The sequence below is a fragment of the Fomitopsis serialis genome (assembly GCF_022376445.1).
Source record: "Fomitopsis serialis strain Sig1Antser10 chromosome Unknown B0H18scaffold_142, whole genome shotgun sequence".
NCBI lineage: Eukaryota > Fungi > Basidiomycota > Agaricomycetes > Polyporales > Fomitopsidaceae > Fomitopsis > Fomitopsis serialis.
Genome location: NW_025955102.1, coordinates 91,088 through 109,481, shown reverse-complemented (window position 1 = coordinate 109,481; position 18,394 = coordinate 91,088). Strand labels below are relative to the sequence as shown.

The 18,394-nt window shown below is 56.0% G+C and overlaps 6 protein-coding genes across 6 annotated transcripts; 3 read left to right on the top strand and 3 right to left on the bottom strand.

Moving 5' to 3' along the window:
* Positions 1 to 344: 344 nt before the first annotated feature.
* B0H18DRAFT_109280 (uncharacterized protein) lies at positions 345 to 1,080 on the bottom strand. The gene is made up of 4 exons (XM_048032328.1): positions 1,012 to 1,080; positions 759 to 963; positions 453 to 700; positions 345 to 398 (listed from the first exon to the last, which is right to left on the bottom strand). Exons 2-4 carry the CDS (start codon positions 910 to 912, stop codon positions 372 to 374), a joined length of 429 nt encoding a protein of 142 aa, XP_047886988.1. The 5' UTR covers positions 913 to 963; positions 1,012 to 1,080; the 3' UTR covers positions 345 to 371.
* Positions 1,081 to 4,222: 3,142 nt separating this feature from the next.
* On the top strand, positions 4,223 to 5,557 carry B0H18DRAFT_1087649 (isoprenoid synthase domain-containing protein; the record flags this gene model as incomplete). Its single annotated transcript, XM_048032194.1, has 4 exons — positions 4,223 to 4,599; positions 4,652 to 4,944; positions 5,021 to 5,343; positions 5,396 to 5,557. The coding sequence occupies 4 exons, from the start codon at positions 4,223 to 4,225 to the stop codon at positions 5,555 to 5,557; spliced, it is 1,155 nt and encodes a 384-aa protein (XP_047886987.1).
* Positions 5,558 to 5,906: 349 nt separating this feature from the next.
* Positions 5,907 to 6,998, top strand: B0H18DRAFT_109110 (uncharacterized protein). Its single transcript, XM_048032281.1, has 6 exons — positions 5,907 to 6,313; positions 6,371 to 6,498; positions 6,558 to 6,624; positions 6,689 to 6,760; positions 6,833 to 6,842; positions 6,895 to 6,998. Exons 1-6 carry the CDS (start codon positions 5,986 to 5,988, stop codon positions 6,956 to 6,958), a joined length of 669 nt encoding a protein of 222 aa, XP_047886986.1. The 5' UTR covers positions 5,907 to 5,985; the 3' UTR covers positions 6,959 to 6,998.
* A 3,904-nt stretch (positions 6,999 to 10,902) lies between these two features.
* On the bottom strand, positions 10,903 to 11,790 carry B0H18DRAFT_1042694 (uncharacterized protein). Its single transcript, XM_048030638.1, has 3 exons — positions 11,453 to 11,790; positions 11,291 to 11,394; positions 10,903 to 11,235 (listed from the first exon to the last, which is right to left on the bottom strand). Exons 1-3 carry the CDS (start codon positions 11,705 to 11,707, stop codon positions 11,145 to 11,147), a joined length of 450 nt encoding a protein of 149 aa, XP_047886985.1. The 5' UTR covers positions 11,708 to 11,790; the 3' UTR covers positions 10,903 to 11,144.
* A 1,332-nt stretch (positions 11,791 to 13,122) lies between these two features.
* On the bottom strand, positions 13,123 to 16,856 carry B0H18DRAFT_1097005 (DEAD-domain-containing protein; the record flags this gene model as incomplete). Its single annotated transcript, XM_048032471.1, has 11 exons — positions 13,123 to 13,440; positions 13,511 to 13,655; positions 14,593 to 14,878; positions 14,941 to 15,181; positions 15,283 to 15,569; positions 16,177 to 16,279; positions 16,338 to 16,430; positions 16,489 to 16,562; positions 16,619 to 16,656; positions 16,729 to 16,766; positions 16,810 to 16,856. The coding sequence occupies 11 exons, from the start codon at positions 16,854 to 16,856 to the stop codon at positions 13,434 to 13,436; spliced, it is 1,359 nt and encodes a 452-aa protein (XP_047886984.1). The 3' UTR covers positions 13,123 to 13,433.
* Positions 16,857 to 17,355: 499 nt separating this feature from the next.
* On the top strand, positions 17,356 to 18,262 carry B0H18DRAFT_1042673 (uncharacterized protein). Its single transcript, XM_048030637.1, is given in 2 exon segments — positions 17,356 to 17,546; positions 17,562 to 18,262. 2 exon segments carry the CDS (start codon positions 17,508 to 17,510, stop codon positions 18,156 to 18,158), a joined length of 636 nt encoding a protein of 211 aa, XP_047886983.1. The 5' UTR covers positions 17,356 to 17,507; the 3' UTR covers positions 18,159 to 18,262.
* Positions 18,263 to 18,394: the final 132 nt, after the last annotated feature.

Sequence of the window (18,394 nt, the reverse complement as noted above, 5' to 3'; positions counted from 1 at the left end):
TCGCCATCGCCCGGGCTATACCTGACGGAAATCCCAGAGAATCACCGCGCCAGGAGACTCGCGTCGAAGGAGTCAAGGACGTCCGACGAAGACCTGCGCCATACTTCCTCACCAAGTGATTGTCAAATTATTCGAGCGGTGGCTCAGCCGACAGCATGGGCCAACGCGGTCAGTCGACTCCGTCACGTCTGCCAGCGACTGCCTCGCTGTTCACTAGTGAATCTGTTTGATACGAGTGCCCAGTGCTTGCGAGCGTTCAACAGATCAGGTTACATTCAACACACACTTCCCATAAGTTACTTGGCTAACAGAGACTAGACTCGCGCATATCCTCTTCTCAACAAATAGCACAGGGCTCGTTCGCCAGCAGCTTAGCAGTTGTTGTGTCCGCAGGCTCCCTGTCAGAAAATCCATCATCAGCACTGCATTCCAAGCAAAATAGAATCACGTACTCCGACGAAACGGTAGCTCTGGTCGCTCGGGTTGAGCGTCTTGCAGAACCCGGTAGCGGTGAAGTCGTAGCCGACGTTCTGGCAGGTGCACGTCCCGTCGCCGGAGGTGATGACGAGGCAGTACTGGTTGTCGCCGCTGGTGCCGAGACCATCATTGGGGATGTAGACGGAGCCACGGCCGGCCTCGCCCAGGCAGCCAGTGTTGCGGATGTCGACGCCTTCGCCGCCGTTCACAGAGCAGGCGGAGTCTGAGCGAATGGAGGGTATGTCAGTTCAGAATCCGTATAAGAGGATAGGTGAACGTACCATCGAAGAAGTTGGCGTAGAAGTCGGCCTTCACTGGAGCGAGAAGAGCCATGGCAATGGCGAAGCCGGAGGTGACAGTGCTGGAGAACTTCATGGTCGTTGAATGTGAATTGGTGCGGTTGTCTGAGACGGTGTGCTTGTGATGAAGAGCCATTGACCAACTCGTGGGCTCTTATATAGCATTCTTGTGTGACTTTAGGAGAGGCTGGATCTCCTCAGTTACGTGCTGTGACTACGCAGTGACTGAACTCACAACGTATATCCCTGGCTTCCTCCGAGTCTGATACCAATTGTTCTCTACTGACCGCGGCTGCCCCAGGCATCCCTGTCAAAGTTTCAAGTTTCAAGCTAGACAGGCTCCATGCTCGGACGTCACCCACCCACCTTACTTCCCGGGAATCTGGCAAACACACGGTGCACACGCCTCCAGAAGCTGATCCACAGCATCGCTACGCCGCAGGTACTCGCGGCCGATCGGACAGCTTGCAATTTGGGGCCAGTATTAGGCTTGCACGCGCCCGACATGACTATTGCACGAAGGCAATCCCTCTGCGGGCCCAAGGAGAATTGCATTCTCAACGCAAGTCCCTCCACGCAAGGTCTGCAAGACCATCCGACGACAATCAGGATGAGTCGTCGACCCAATTGCATCAGTAGCTATGTCATTGACAGGGCGGCAATCTCTTGTGCGGACGAGATGGACATGCATGTGAGTGCTGGTGTGGACGCGCATGACGTTTGTTCTTGTCAGGTGTGATGGTTTCTCGAGCTGCGGCAGCGCCCAACGCCCCCATTTGCGCTGCATGAACGTATATTAATGTTGAGATCTGTAGGCGACGTGGACTTGTCAGAACCTGAGGCGGAAGTATCAGTAGTACAAATCCCAAGACGCACGCGCAAGCCACATGGTGAACGCTACATGTCTGACCGGGATGTACGCTTGCGGTGTTAGAGTCTAGTCAGCAAACTTCCGAGTCGCCTGAGAACTGGATTTGAGGGTCTGAGAAGACTGACAGGTCTGAGATGGCACTGACCACGTCTGGCCCTGCGTCTGGCCCACGCAGTTGAGCGCTTGACAGAGTCATTAAGCATCGGCAGCTTCTGGGGCCCTGCCACAGCAGTCATCGGACACGGCGGTGACAACCACGCCGACAGACACGACAGATCCTTGAAATTACGCCGACTCCTCATCGGAGTGTCGCCAACTCGTCTAACTGACTGTATATCAGTGGCTGTGCGCGACAATCGTTTGGGGAGACGGACTTACAGTACCTCGTACCCATCCGTGTCCATCACTGTCATACCCCACCAAGACGTAAAGTACGTCGTCTGGGGCAGTGAGTGACTGTGCCGATCCGAGCGCCCTACTCGGAAGGGTTTGGCGCCAGCGGTGGCCCACATCATGTACATGAGCCTCTAGTACGGCGTCACGACACGGACCTGTGCATGTGTCATGCGACGTACGAGTTGCGATGGTACGTACAGGAGACGACGCTGGGATTTTGCTACAGTCATGTAACCCGTTGCTTGCAATAAGTTACCTGCAGGAGCTCAATCCAGAGCGGGATATGATCGTGCGCGTGGATGTGACAGTGTGGAGGGAAGGTACGTGATTATACGGAGTGGTACCGTGAGAATTTGCAATTGTGTCGCCGCAATGTACTAGTACGTAGCTCAATTACCTACTCTCACGCGTTCGCCAGACCATTCCAGTTCACTGTACTTCGCTCCTCACATCGCTGTTTTCCCTCCCGGGGACTGGTGCCGTTCATCTACTCCGATATGGACTCAAGCTGATGGCTTCTAGCAGTCGGTGTGCGACGTGGACGCTGTCGATGTCTACGGGGCGAAGGCAACAGCCCAACAGTTCACACTCCACGCTAGAGTCTCGCGGAGTCAAGACGCAGGTCGGTACAATATATTGAACATCTCTGATCAAAACTTCTGACCTGGGAGACCTGCCAACGATCTCTCTGCATTCCTCGGCGGTATCGGACGCGCAGCACACGTCTGGCTAAGCATTTTAGTTGCGCACATGGCTGATTGTACGGGCTTCGAGCTGTGCATCTGCGTTCAGTGCCAATTGCAATCCATACCATCGTTAAGATAGGCAGCTTTTTCGGGTGTTTCACGAGTGACGAGAGCACAAGATTGTGTCTTAGCCATAGGGGCACCTTGTCAGTAAGTCTCGAGGGGTAATGCCAGCGTGCCCTGACACAGACGTTCTCCTGCTTTTGTAGTTCACGATGGAGACAAACTTGACTCCGCCTATGAAGTGAAGTTGTTGCGGACCGATAGGATCGGGCATGGAACGCCGATGATGCTTTCCCTTGCCACCGTCCAATCCAGAACGTGACACAGACCACAAGCACAGTGTCGGATATAAGTAAGTGTGAATCCGGTGCGCGTCTCTCAATGGTCCTAGGTTGAACGACCGACGGAGTCTGTGAGCACATGTCCCACTACCAGCTTCGAAGCAATGTACTGCCGTCAAAACGCAAGGTCAGTGTTGATGTGGAGCATGATGTATCACTGTTGGTCTTATCCTAGAATTCCCTGGTATCGTGCATTAACATTCTATCACGCGTTGCAGCGCTGCCAGTGCATGCCACTCAGGCGCATGCGAGGGCTCCGTTACAGATCTATCACACCGTCATTTCAAGGTATGCCCTCCGAGTCCGGTCGTGATCCAAGCGCTGCAACTAACTAATGACTCCGAGGTTCATTCTTATGCTCCTTGGCACAACTAACGCACACGGCCGAAGACCGGGACATCATGCACGCATAGTCGGTAGCTACACGAACCCCGTGTCGAATAAGCACAACCAATTGGCTCCTCCGGCTGGCATCTGCATATGATGTCTCTCATTGCTTACTCTGTGGGACAGCTCAACGATAACGTTATGACTCTCGTACTCATTCAGTTTCAGATTATCGCTGAATCCGATCTTCAAGTTCGCAACCACCGTCCGGGGCAGCATACCAATTGCGAGACCTACAAGCCGTGGTTTCGGACACTGTCGTTGCTGGTACTGTGTATATCCAGCACCCCGTCGGTTCTCTATTTTCACTGACTGTATTACTCGTTCATCTCTCCATATCTCCAGGCTCCCTAGGGCCGGATTGGCTGTCGCTGAGAAATGCACTCCACCCCCTCACAAAGCACGCAATGCAGACCGCCACAGCACTGACCAAGGTATGCAGTGCTACTTTACAGTACGTCCCGTTAGCGGTTTGACTAGTGCCAGGCACGCACGTAGCATGATGTCCATCCATAATCGGGGTATGATACCAAGAAGGTTAGGACCGTCGTATCTGGCTGGAAAATGAGATGACACAGATTTCCAAAAACAAGAAATGCGCTGCACGATACTATATAATGAGTATGTGGTCTCGCAGCACTCCTCGCCCCGTTGCTCCTGACTCATCCGCGGTCCCAGGTGGCACGGTATCTCCGCTACAACATGGCTACCATCCCAGATTCCTTCATCCTACCTGACCTCATGTTCGTTTTACCGTTCAAACATTCCTTCAATCCCCACTACGAGCGTGCGGCTAAGGCATCCTCGGCCTGGGTCAACAGCTATTGGGTTGTACCCGAGCGCAAGCGCGCCTTCTTCCAGCAAGGAGGTAACGAACTCCTCAGTGCTCATGCCTTCCCCTACGCCGGCTATGAAGAGCTGCGCATCGCGATGGACATGATCAATATCTTGTTTGTCATTGACGAAGTCAGCGATGATCAAAACGGAAAGGATGCGGACAAGACTGGACACGCCTTTCTGGACGCCCTTCGTGACCCTGATTGGCAAGATGGGTCAGCTCTCGCTCAGATGACAAAGCAGTAAGGACAGTGTTATCCTGTGTCTAATTTCTCACCGACAAGCCTATCACAGGCTCCGCGAGAAGCTGGTTCAATCGGACGTACCTGCATGTTACGGTCGATTGCTCAGGCACTGTGAAGACTACGTGAACGCGGTAACTGCCGAGGCGGGACTTCGCGAGCATAACAAAGTCCTTGATCCAGAGGCGTATATCAACGCTCGCAGAGAGAACAGCGCCGTTCGAGTTTGTTTCGGATTGTTCGGGTTCATCTTCGGTCTTGATCTCCCTGACGAGATCTTCGAACACCCTGTTATGATACGCCTACACCTCGCTGCGGTCGACATGGTGTGGCTATCGAATGTGAGTGAATTTTTAGGCTGAAGGCGACCTGCCCGCTGAGACTGGTTCAACGACAGGATCTCTACTCCTACAACATGGAGCAAGCAATGGGGCACACGGGAACAATGTCGTCACTGTCGTGATGGAATCCCAGCACTGCGACCTCCAAACCGCAGCAGATCATGTCGGCCTGCGTTTCAAACAGCTCGTGGACAGCTTTGAAGCCGATAAGCTTCGCCTGCCGTCCTGGGGCCCTCAGAGGGATGCAATCGTCGCGAAGTTTGTGATGGCCATGGAGAGCTGGGTGGTAGGCAACTGCGAATGGAGCTTTGACACGCCGCGTTACTTCGGTGTTCAGAGGGAGGAAGTGAGGCGCACCCGTGTAGTTGAATATATCCCAGGCGTGGAGAGTATGATTGTTAAGGTTCGATTTTTTCATACACTCGTGTGCATAAACTAACACTCAAATGAAATAGGTTTTCCCTCCGACCCAAGCGCCGTTCCGGCGTAGCGTGCTTGTTCGTGATTCCATGCTCGTTGTGTTAACATCGCTATTCGGAGCCACGTCTTCTACGTTTATGCTCATAGAGACCGTCAGAATTGCGTGGTGCCTAGTATCCTTCTGCCGCAACAGGTAACTGAGACTCGACGTTCAAACGTTCAAACGTTCCGAAACGTTTAACGACCCCCTAATCCTTGCGAGTAAAAATAGTACTCGGCGCCACTGCACAAGTCGTCGTGGTCACCAAAAACTACAGCTTTACCGCCCACTGGCAATGATGGATCACACTTGCTGCATACCGGTCGACCCGACAAAATATATAGCGCATTGCGAAGCTTTGAGCAATTGAATCTTTCCTGTACATAACTCACACACACGTACGAGATGCCTCATACACCCTCAGCTCGAAGCGTCGACGAACTAGCGCCGGAAACGCACGTGCATAAGCCCTACGCCACTGTCACACCGAGGACGCCTTGGCTCGCCCACACTCGAGGCCAACTCGAGGCTTTAGGCCTTCAAGCTCAGGCTTGTGCAACCTTCTTCGACTCACTGCCAAACATCATGGACTCTGGAGCAGCCGCGCGAAACCTCAACGGCAACAGCGAGCATCGGGGCTCCCTACTGAGGCGGTCATGGCACGCAATGTCGGACATACTCTCGCCGTTCTCACCCTCGGCTCTAGCCTCGCTTCCGAAGAAAACGCTACGCAGGAGACCGCGCTACACTCGTAACGACAATGTTCCGGAGGCGGAGAGCGATGAGCATGGGCAAATGCCCACGGTGCGGGACTACCATGCTATCAATAGCGTACCACCCCAAGTGAGGGTCCCCAAGAAAATCGCTACACCTATCAAGGTCGAAGGAAAGGTCTGGTTTGCGAATGAGAGGAGTGAGTGCCTAGGCCATGTTATATGCGTCTGGACAACTTGGAATTAATGATATATAGCGTGGATTGCATATTTGAACATGTCTGTTCTCATCGGAACCCTGGCTCTTGCGCTCTTCAACGCCTCGAAGGACGATGTGTCACGATACTTTGCGTACGCGTACGCTGGCATGAGTATCGGTATCTTGGTAAGATTTGAAAAGCTGTCAGACTCCCAGTATGCGCCGTTCAACGGTGGTGAACCCAGGTGTACGGTTATGCCATATATCAGCATAGGATCACCTTAATCCAGAAGCGGGATCCAGGGTCTTTCGGTAAATTATCTTCGCTTTGTACAAGCAGATTGGTTTAGTTCTCACCGTCAAATGTGTCCTGCAGACCAAATCCTTGGCCCTGTCATAATCAGCGTATTGCTCTTCGTGGCCGTGCTCGCGAATTTTGTCATCAGGGGTGCGTCTCTTCACCGCGTCGAATATGCCTGTTATGATTCGACATTAACTCGTCTCCGGCTCATGTATTCAGTGCGGGAGCTGTACGTCCCATCATCTTCGGTCTATGACGCCAAGGAACTGACTACATTCCAGACAAAGACAGAACGTAGACGTCCCGGGACTGTCTCTATTGGCCTTTTTGCGTCCATCTGCCTGACCAACGTCCAGGAGCGTCTTGCTTCGTTCTTGTCCGTTTTCTTCTTGTCGATCTCATATTCGTTGTCCGTCGCTATTCTGCTATTGTAACAAACCACTTCCATCACTATGCCTATCCGCTGAGCCTGTTGCATAGCTAACCAAACTTAAACGACCGACTTCAGTCCCTCTCATGCAACCACGAGTCGGCCATACGCCCGACCTGAATGCGATGAATGTAGGGATGGAGCAGCTTAGCGTTATCGATGCCCGAGGGAGTTCGTGAGTCCCTTTAGGCTTTCATTTGAAACTGTGTCGAGCTTTATGGAAGATCATACAGATGCGCGCTCGCACCCGACCTTTCAACAAGGTGAGTTACGTCTGGACACAAGACTTCGTAATTACTCTAGCTTTGTTGACGTTTCAATACTTCTGAAATCACCTTCTGCACTGCAGGTGATTTCCGGACGCTCGCCCGCGCCAAGACGCATACCTTGCCTCGTGTGCTGTCATGACAAGCGGACATGAGTTCTCCAGAATCAAGCTGCAAGGAGCGTCAACGCCAAGATGAAGCGCCTGCCGCATCTGTCCTCCGTCACTATCGGAAGGAGGTAGGAGAATTACTGGTAGGAGCGCCGGCAGTATGATACGTTTTAAGACCGACAAATTGGCCATGCTTGATAAACTCTTGTTGTTCGTCATCGGGTTGCCAGCAGGCTGGGTTCCGTTCCACGGAGAGTGGTCATTGCAGATAACTGAATGACTGACAAGGTCTCCGTCTCCGCTTCGGCGCAGCGTCAAGTTATCGTGGATCAGAAATTGTCTCATGCTTGTTATGCTTGCAAACGCAGGACTACTACAAGCGCGGAGTCAGAGAACCGGAAGTGGTCGTTTATTCAGGTCAGCAACGTGATTTCACTAGTTATCTGGCAACTCATGTTCCAGGTCATCAGTGCGACCATGTTGCGCGTGCATAAAACTTGGAATGAGGTTTGATAGATCACGTAGCTTCTAGCGTGAGGACCTGTAGGTCAACCCATGCACTTTTGGAGTATGTTTTCGGCGGACCATCTCACTCTAATCTGTGCAGCCGCTCCAATACGAGCCCGAGGCTCCGGCTGTCGCAGGGCCTTTAACAGCATGCTTGATCTTCGTCGAACTTTTGGTGTCAATAGTACTGCGCAAACTCAATCGTAGGTAGTGTCACCGTCTGTTCGGCGCGGCGTTCCGGTCCTACAGCTTGACGCTTTCGCTCCTCTTGCCTCATGTCATGGACAAAACGAATTGTGATTGTCACCCCCAAGAATCGACCTCAGTGAGTATACACGTAGTGTGCACCTCGATTGCGACGGACGGGCAACAGGAGACAGCCTTTGATGTGATAGAAAAACTCGGTGCGCATAGTGTTCCTCCCTTTCACATGCGGCCACCACGCTTTATGATAACTGCCATCGCGCATGACCCAGCATCGAGTCCAGAAGATGGCCGTGCTCGGCGTTTCGCACAAGGTTTGAAGTTATTTATGGCATTGGCACGGACGCATCTAGCTAATCTGTATAGGTGCTCTCCTGCTTCCTTGCATTCAACCCTGTGCAGTGCCGCTCCAACATGAACGCAGCCAGATACGGCACCGAAATGTATTGTAGGTACATCGCTTGTACCCCGTTACTTCAATGGTATATTTCAAGACAGGTAAAGACGTGATACTGACTTACTGATATCGCAGAAACTTAATTGACTATTGTCATGCGCCGTGTCCTGTACATTCTGGTCAGTGGCCGTCACCCAGTCAGTTCGTGCGTTCTCTTTCGATATCATCGTTGTGACCGGACACAATATGACTGTTCAAAAATTTGGCGATTCGCTTACCTGCATCATCTCTGGTCATTTAAGTCAGTTTATCCCCTTTCGGTGCGCTAGTGGCGAGCTTGACATCGCCATCGAATTCCGAACGTGTGCAGGCAAGTCATTTGTCTTGGAGATACTTCTCATGCTGACTGCCGTCATACATATTGTGCATCCGGCCGCCTTGTTTGAATGCCCATGTCAGAAGTCTGATGAACTCGAAGATACAATGAAGCTCCAGGTTGGTCTGCCGGATCACAGGAACTGTGTGTCCTACGATGGACGGCAAAATGGTATGATTACCCGCTTCCAGGTGAACTTTGCAATTGACGAGCGCCAACGGCATGAAGCTCCTGAACCCATCGCTTAGTGAAGAAGTCTGAGCGACGCGCGGTGTTCAGTGTTCTGCCGCGAATGCCCAACCCGATATGATGAGTATCCATCATCGTGGGTTCAACTCGTACATAAGCTGCTCTGACTAAGGATCTATCGTGGACATAGGTTGAAGGGACATCTCGCGCGTCTCCTGCTTCACGAACGACGCCTATACTGTTAACAGCCTCGGTGAACCAGTATCACTTAAAATTATATTTAGACTCTGGGTGCGTAGTGCACAATCGATTCGTCGTGATATTTGACTGATTATACGCGCGCCAGTAGTCACTGTCAGTCAATATCTCAGGTTTCTGAATATCACAGGCTTATGCACAGAACGTCAGATCGTGATTGATGGGAAAACCCGGATACAGCACTCTGAGAGAATTCGCCAACTGCTTTCAAGCTCGTTATGAAGACCACCGCAATGCATGGAACAATTTCAAACCAGCACGAACCGACGACACCCTCCGACTCATGATCGAATGGATAGTCTGCAGACCCACAGTCGTATGAAATTGGGGTCGTTGGGAGTGTCTGCGGAGCGCCGTTAACGTTGAAATTGCACTCAGCGTCGGAAGCATCGGTAGTTTTACGGACAGTTTGCCACGTAGGCAATTCCCAGGATGTCAATCCTCTACTATCAATTCAGTCGAGAGGAGCAGAAGCATACCACATCCCTGGCGGTGCTGCCTTGTCTTCGGTGCGTCTGCACACGTATATGTCACTGAAGGCCACTGAATGGGGCACCCGACAGCACTACTATCAGAATAACTTCTCGACGCACAAGCAGAACGGCAAAAGTGGTTCCTAACGCGACCGTGCATGTCGTTCTCTTCTGCCATGTATGAAGTCGAGCGGTAGCGTGAGTCTTGGCTCGGCTTGTTCCAGCCCACCCTCTTTATAGTGAATACAACGGAGGTAAAAAGAAGCCACCAGGAGGATGTGCTCCAGACCTACCCCCAGACGACGCTGATTCGGAATAACAGAAGGTATATGCTTCTGCTGCCTCTCCGCAACAGTAGTCCAGAGGCACACCGCACGCTGTTGAGGTGGATACGGAGAACACGAATTGTCCGCGCCAAAGACGGTCAAGTCGCGGCATTCCGCGTCTTTACGACAAGTACAGCATCTCGCAAGCGAATATTTCACAGTCGGCACTTCTTTCCACTGTCTCAATAGCCAGATGCCTTTCTCACTGACTGCCTTCAGTCGCTTGGGGTAAGTTCGGCCTACCAGCCCGGATGAGTCTCACACTTCTCGATCAGGGCACGGATCTGCCGTAAGTCTTCCGCATAATCAGGCCGCCACGAAGGAGAAGCTTATCAGCAGAAGCTGCCAGTCAAAGCTCCGCTCCTCGTGCCTATCGTTTTCGAGTAAGCTACGGCAGCGGACACATCTTATGGTGAGTACGATTGCTCATGTACCCAAGTGGCCTCGAGTTGCATATGCTTAGGAGCCTCCGCAGTGCTAGTCTCCACACAGCATATTTGTGACGCACTGTCCAAATATAGATGAGCAACCCGCCCAGGCTCGTGGCCTGGCACCGAAGTGCTAATCTCGAGTCTAATTTCTTCCGGAAGAGTGATCCTCGACGGCACAACCTGCATCTCAAGCCCAATTCGCCCACGTGCTCACAAGTGAGCTGGACTTCGCGCGCGATCATTGCGAGCACACAGAGACGTGCGTGGTCGAGAAAATAGCACGGTCTCATTCCCCCGACTTCGGACCGTGTACACCAAATAGAACGAAGCCCGCGTCGCCAATGCCCGGGAATTGATTGGGCGAATGATTTACCGTAAAATCGAGTGTTACGGAACGAGCCTACAGGGAAGCCTCAGACTCGTCCGTGAGTAATAACCTGACGACGTAGGTGACGGTACATGGTAAAGGCGAAAAGTACAACTACAGCTGATTATACAGTGTTTAGGATGTGCGTGGAATAAGTTACGGCCTGACGCCCTAGCAGCGATGGCTTCTATGTCTAACTATGTGTGCATAGGCTTGTCCGTGGCTACAAGAGCCAATTTTACGATGCGCCGACTGTCGACGTAGGGATCTGACGACTCGGACTCGATGCTGAAAAGGTAGAATCAGTGAGCTTATCCTCTGTTCGTACGATGAAGAAGCTCACATGACATTGATAGACTTGTGTCGTTCATATAGCATGTGTGTCGTTGAGTCGGGCGACTGTCTGCGGAGATTGCGAATGACGTAGTATCCTCCCAGTGCGCCACTCTAAGTGAAGAGCGTGGTCAGGGATGTTCAAGTACCTCAGCAACGCGGTCGTGCTTACTCTGTAGGACTCGTCGCGTGGCGCTTCGACCGCGTTTAACCACTCCACCGACAGACGAAATCCAGAACTCTCCACCATTCCCATGATGGCGGATTGGAGATACGTGCGTGGTATTGGGGAGCCGTTGAGCGTCAGCTCGATGTTCTGCGCAAACGTGTCGTCGAGAGCTCGAAGGCAATCTGCTGATGTCTTGGCCTCGAAAACACGCTGGATGTGTTCTCTGGACCATGCATAGAACGTGGGGAGGATCGCCATGGCCGTGTTCTTGGAAGGAAGAATGAGATTATTGGGCAGGGTGTGATCGGGGACGAGTGCGGAGGGTAGTAAGTTCACGATCCCTATGTTTAGACGGCTTTTATGCATCCTCCGCTCTTTAAACAGGTCACCAAGGGACAGCACGTCCGTGTGCGCCCATAAGCACAATATTTGACTGCTCTCGGCTTCCCGTGAGATCTCATTTGCACAGGATGAGCGGAAAGGAACGTGGTGTGCATGACAGGGTTCGCGAATCTGCTCTAGCTTCTCACCCCTCATGAACTTGACATTGGTTCGAGAATCTCTATCCAGGTTCTTAATGATCCGCAATCGGGAGCGGCTTCGGCCAGTACGTCAGTGGGAGGAGTACGCGCAGGGTTCGGGATGGAGGTTGTTCGTGCGCGACGGGCAGATGGTAAGGTGCACTCAGGGACCGGTCAATGGTGGCGCACATAAGTGGCCGCGTATGATCCCTGTCATTTGCTCGGCTCCTTGGAGGCGTAATGGGCGGCAGTGCGCCAGTTGAGATGAAAACTGACGTTGGCCACATCGAGCGACATGGAAGTAATGACGGCGAACCCTGGAGGAAGATAGCCACCAGAATTTGCAAGCGCAAGCACTCAATGCGCGTTCTCGAACGGGGTCGTTGATCAACCTTACACGCCTCCACGAGGAATATGCGCCGACACACTCCCACTCGGTGTTGTCGTGCTTCGTCGTATTGACTGCCTGGGATGCACCACGGTGCACACCGACTTGCCTGGACCACTTACGGAGCGTGAGGGCAGCGCTGACACCTGGCTCTCAACGCGTCAGACTGCTCATTGCCCGCGGCCATCCGGCGTGATAGAATCTAATGATTACGGCCCTCGAACCATCGCGATTCACCGAGGGCACGCACGTCTCCTGTGCACAGGCCGTCGTCCCAGATAGGCCATGCTCGTGCGGGTGTCAGCGCGGTCATCGCTTCACACGCATGAAATATAGACTTTTCCAGCGCGGCCGGAGGCCTGCCCGCCAGCAGCGAGATCCATGGCTGCTGGATCCACGAGCTGCACACCGGAAGAACCCACGGAGGCTGAACACAAGGCACGCTGGACATTGCCGAGCCTCGTCCCCACCCCCTCGAATATAATGCCACGGTGCGACGCTATACCGCACTAAGCAGGACGCGCCCGAATACACTCCCGTCTTGCGAAGGCGACAGCATCCTCACATCACCGTTCCCACTACAGCACGAACGGCACACCAGCAATGGAACGACCGCACGAGAGCGGCCCCGCTGTGCATACACACGCGCTTCTTCTCATCTGTCAGCACGAGGCACAGCGGAGACGTAGTTAGAGCACTTCATGTCGCGCGATAATTGACAAACGACACGCCCATGCAACATGAGACCGCGACCAGCGCGGACTGCGCGATCAGATGCAGCTTGGCGTCATATCCGCGGACGTCAATCAAAAGGCAAATATACAGCACACTATGAGTTTACCTCAGTCTCGGGGCAACTCGAAGACCGATACACACCTCATGCCTGGTGCCACCGCTGATCGCCCAGGGCGTGACAGATTACCATAGCGGTTACATACAAAGGATTCCGTGAGGGAGCGAGTATACAGCGATATTGGTTGGTATCCGTTGCGAGGGGGCGCATTACGAACAGAGAGCTACAGGGTACAGGCGTGGTGGGTCGGGTCGGGGTACAAAGTTCACTTCAGGGCCTTCTTCATTTGCTGCAAAATGAAAGGTCCAGACGGGTCAGCGCCCCGCCGAGCGCGAAGGAACACGCGCAAGCCCACTCACCTCTCCATCTCGTCCAGGTCGTTCGTCCCTATCCGCTGGATGTGCTTCCCGGTCGCGCTCTCGATCTGCTCCATGTGCGCCCAGGTCCCCTTGTCGTGCACGAAGTTTATTGAGATGCCCTTGCGCCCGAACCGACCCGTCCGACCTGCACACGCGCGGGAGTTTCTCGTAAGCATACGGCACACCACCGCGACGAGACGACACATAGAAGTCGAAGCGCGCTGCGAACCAGACCCAAACTGCCCGCGGGCCGCGCGTGCATCGCCGGGGAAAAGCACTGCTCATTCGTGGCCCGCCCACCGTCTCAGACAGGCTCTTCCAGAAGCAGATTGGCTCGTCGCCGATTCGTGCCTCTGGGACTGCTCCAGGCGCGGGGTGATCAGCCCGCTTGGCTGCGCGCCTCCACACACAGCTTGCACGATAATCGTCCTCGGCGAAGCCCAGGTCGGGGCCGCACCGACCCGACCTTTACCCACCAGTCTCGCCAGAGAAACGGCGAAGGAAGAGCGTCATGTGCGTGTGGGATCGGCCGCGTGGGCATCCTACTTTCACGCCATGTCTGCAGCGAGGGCATTAATCTGCCTGCGGGGCAGCGACGTTCCACGCAGAAGGGCGGTGTACGCAGTCAAGCTCGACACCTGACTGCGCAGACCGTCCGCACGGTCGCGCAGGCTGACAAGACGCGAGGCGGCGTAGAGTTCAACAAGGCAGCAATTACCGCGCGTGCGCGTTCCACGACCCTGCCCGGTTTGGCAGGCCCCCCACCGGGCGGCCCCAGGATCTGCGCCGGGCGCAATCTCCAACGATCGTCGCCGCCCCGCACGCAGGAACGACGAGCGCTCTGTGTTTAGATCCATAGGAACGCATGCCCGCCTTCCATGACTGACCCCGCGCATGAGAGGGTTCGCGCGCCGGAGCCAGGGCCGCCCCTGCGGGACTGAATTGACAGCCCCCGAGGGGAAGGTGACCACGATCGGATACGTAACGCACACCGGAGCAGCCCCGCGCAGCGCAGCCCCGCGACCAGGAATAGGGACAGGCACAGGAAAGGGACGCGCGAATCCGGGGCACGCGCGACTCACCGATGCGGTGGATGTACGTCTCGATGTCGGGGCGGGCGTCGGACTTGTTCCCCCAGTTGTCGCGCTCGTTGAGCAGCGGGAGGTCGTAGTTGACGACCATGTTCACCTGCAGGATGTCGATCCCCCGCGCGATCACGTTCGTCGTGATCAGCACCTTCTCGCGGCCCTCGCGGAACGAGTCGATGATCGAGTCGCGCTCCGACGCGTCCTTCGCGCCGTGCAGCGACGCGACCTTGTGTCCCTCCAGCGTCATCCGCTGCGCGATCCGGTCCGCCGTGTGTCGGTGCTGCCCACCCGATCATTAGCTTTCGTCTTGTCACGATCTACACTTTCGCAAAGCAAACGTACCTGGCAGAAGATGATGCTCTGCCCTATAGTGAGGAGCTCATACAGCGACACGAGCACGTCGTACTTGTGCTCCTCGTTCTTGCAGTCGAGATAGAACTGGTGGATGTTGTCCACCGTCAGGTCGTTCTTCTGCAGCTCGATCTTGTTCGCGCTCGGCGCAAACTTCGCCGCAAACGTCCGCACATGATCCGGGAACGTCGCCGAGAACAGGATGATCTGCACGCCCGTGCGCGGGAGCATGCTGCGCGGAGGAGGCAAAGGGAAGGTCAGCCAGCCCTTCCAGCGCGCAGTGGGAGGAAGCGCGGCCCAGAGATTACCGCACTAGGCGCGCGCGTCACTCACTTTTTGACCCGGAGCGTCTGGTCGCCCAGGCCGTCCTGGTCGAGCATGTTATCCGCCTCGTCGAGCACGAACACCTTCACCTCCGACACGTCGATCACCTTCCGGCGTATCAGGTCCGTCATCGTCCCGGGCGTCCCGACGACGACCTGCGCCGAGACGCGTGACGCGCCCTTGGGCAGGCTGTCCTTGATCGCGTACTCCGTCTGCACGGGCGTGAACTTGCCCATTGCGACGACGACGGACATGATTTGCCGCGCGAGTTCGCGCGAGGGGGCGAGGCAGAGGGCCTGGGGAAGGAGGGTTAGCAGGGTGTGAGGGTGCGAAAGGTGTATAGGAAGGCGGGGAGGGGCGGGGCCTCGCGAATGATAGAGTCTGCAACAGCGGTGACCTAGGATTTTTCTTCTCGGGCTTGCGGGTAGCCTGCGCTCTGGGCCCGTACGTCGGCATCCACGCGCGTCCGGGCACAGAGGTATGATGCCCGACCATCGTGATGCCCGACGCTCACCGAGCAGAACGACGGCCAACCCATAGAGCCCGCACGGAGACACCGAGAGGGGATCAACGGGTCTGCGGGGACACCCTACGATCCCCGAGAACCTCAGCGCGCCCTCGCTTGGTAGCCGACAGACCGGAATGCTTGTTGCGACCCGAGCGTGCACGGAAGCAGGGACGAGGTGTTGCCCAGATGCCTCTCAGCCCATTCCGTGCCAGCCCACTTCCTAGATCGCCTGCAACAAGCCCGTGCATGCATCGCAGGGTCACGTAATGGCGTCATTCCGTGTCCCGCAGCGCCGCGTGCATGAATGGAAAACAAGACATGCGCGCGACCGAGCTCATTCGGCGCCACGCGATAAAGAGCCTGCCCTGCAAGTGCACCCGGCAAGAAGAACCCACCTGCGTCTTGTTCTTCGTGAAGTCCACCCGACTAAGCATCGTCAACACGAACGCCGCCGTCTTGCCCGTGCCCGACTGCGACTGGCCGATCATGTTGGTCGGTCTGGACCGCGCAATAAGTCAGCATCCGCGCGTCGATGGGGGCGGGGCGTGGCACACACGGATTTGACAAGAGGAGGGGCAGGGCGCGTTCTTGGATCTTGGACGGCTTGGAGAAGCCCATGTCGTAAATCCCCTTGAGGAGGTCAGCATGACTGGGCGGCGATGGGGTCAGACGCGTCTGCGGAGGAATGGAGGGGCGGGGAGACGTACAGGCCAAGCTGCTCAAATGTCTTTGCGCTGTAGAGCGGCGAGTTCGGGTCGGCTTGCTGGTCGGCTAATGTGACCTGGGGGTCCGGTCATCACGAACAGAGTTGACAGGGAGGAAAGCGGTGGCACTGACCGAGACCTCGAAGGAGGACTTGATGAGATCCGTCGCGTCTGGAGGGGGAGTGTGCGGGTGAACACCGAGGACCGATCGAACCGCGCGGAGGCGAGAGAAGGAGGACGTACCGTCGGCTTCCTCTGCAGGCTGTTCCTTTTGTCCGCTGCTGTTTCGCGGGTCAGTGTGTGGTCAGCGCAGAGATGCAGCACATACCTGGTGCTGCTGGGGAGTAGAATCCATCCGCGTCCTTCTCCATGGCTGTAAGAGAGAGAGAATCGATGCTGCAGAGACGCGAGTCGGTGCACAACCGCAGAGACACACAGACGCCCGGCTGATCGCGATCTGGCTCGCGCGAAGAAGCGCCGACTGCCAGAAGCGGCCGGACATCATCCTCAGACTCTCCTCGCGCCGTCTGCTCGCCTCCGCACGCCGTCTTCCCCTCCTTGCCATCGTTGCCACCATCCCCGCCGCTGCTCGCCTCGGCCACCTCCCAGCCCGGCCTTCCTCGGAGACGCGCACTGGCACGTTCGTCCCCGCCATGGCCACTCTCCTTCCCCGCACGCGCACTGAACCTCTCCCCAGGCTGCATGGCATCCTTCGCGTCCCTCATTGACCGCGTCCGCGCCGGCCACTCGCCCCTCGAGCTCGTCTACGCCACCCACCCCGCCTGGCCCACCCCCGCCGGCCCCTCGCCCCGCGCGGCACCCTCCGCGTCGCCGTGCTCGACTCGTCCTTCAACCCGCCCTCCCGCGCGCACCTCGCCCTCGCCAACGCGCCGCGCCCCGCGTTCGCCGACGACGACGCGTCCGACGCCGCCGACTACGACGCGAAGCTCCTCCTCCTCTCCGTGCGCAACGCGGACAAGCAGCTCGCGCCCGGCGACGCCGCCCACGCGCAGCGCCTCGAGATGATGCTCCTCCTCGCGCGCGACGTCCTCCGCGTCCCCGCCTCCGCCTCCGCCTCCGCCTCCCCCGCACACGGAGACGGGTCACCTGCCACCGCGCCTCCCCACGACAACGTCGCCGTCGCGATCATCGATGAACCCACGTTCGTGGGCAAGTCCTCCGTCCTCCTCTCCTACTTACGGCAGCGCCTGTCCGCCCCTCCCGCCTCCACCCCTGCTTCCTTTCCCCCAGATGTCCCACTGACGAGTTCCTCATCCGCGCCGCCCCCACGGCCCCAGCTCACCTTCCTCGTCGGCACTGACACCCTCGAGCGGCTCTTCGCCCCGCGCTACTACCCCTCCCCCTCCGCCATGGCCTCTGCCCTCCACCGCTTCCTCTCCGCCCACCCCGCCGGCGACGACGCCCGCGTCGTCTGCGCCCGCCGTGCCCTCCTCTCCCCGGAGGCGCAAGGCGAGGAGGCGAAGCTCCGCGCGGCGATACGCGAGTTCGCGGAGGAGGGGAGGGTACTGCTGGTGGACATCCCGGAGGAACTGAGGTCAGTGAGCAGTACGCTGATTCGACAGGGCGCGAATGGTGGACACGAGCAGTGGAGGGAGATGGTCACTCCGGCAGTTGCGGAGTACATTGAGACGCATCGTCTCTACCATGTTTAGCTTTCAGCACTTCAGTTGCCATCTTACTTGCTAGTGCTTGAATATATCTGTAGAATATCCAACTCAGGCCGACGCAGACCATGGAGTGAGAGTAAACAAGAAATGCATTAGATTCGTGAAAGAAACCATTCCGGATGCGACTACATGCAATCGTGTGCGACGTAAGAACAGTATGATATCAGTATGTGTATGCGAGTGTGAGCGAGTACCATCAGAGCAGCGAGCATCTAGACCAA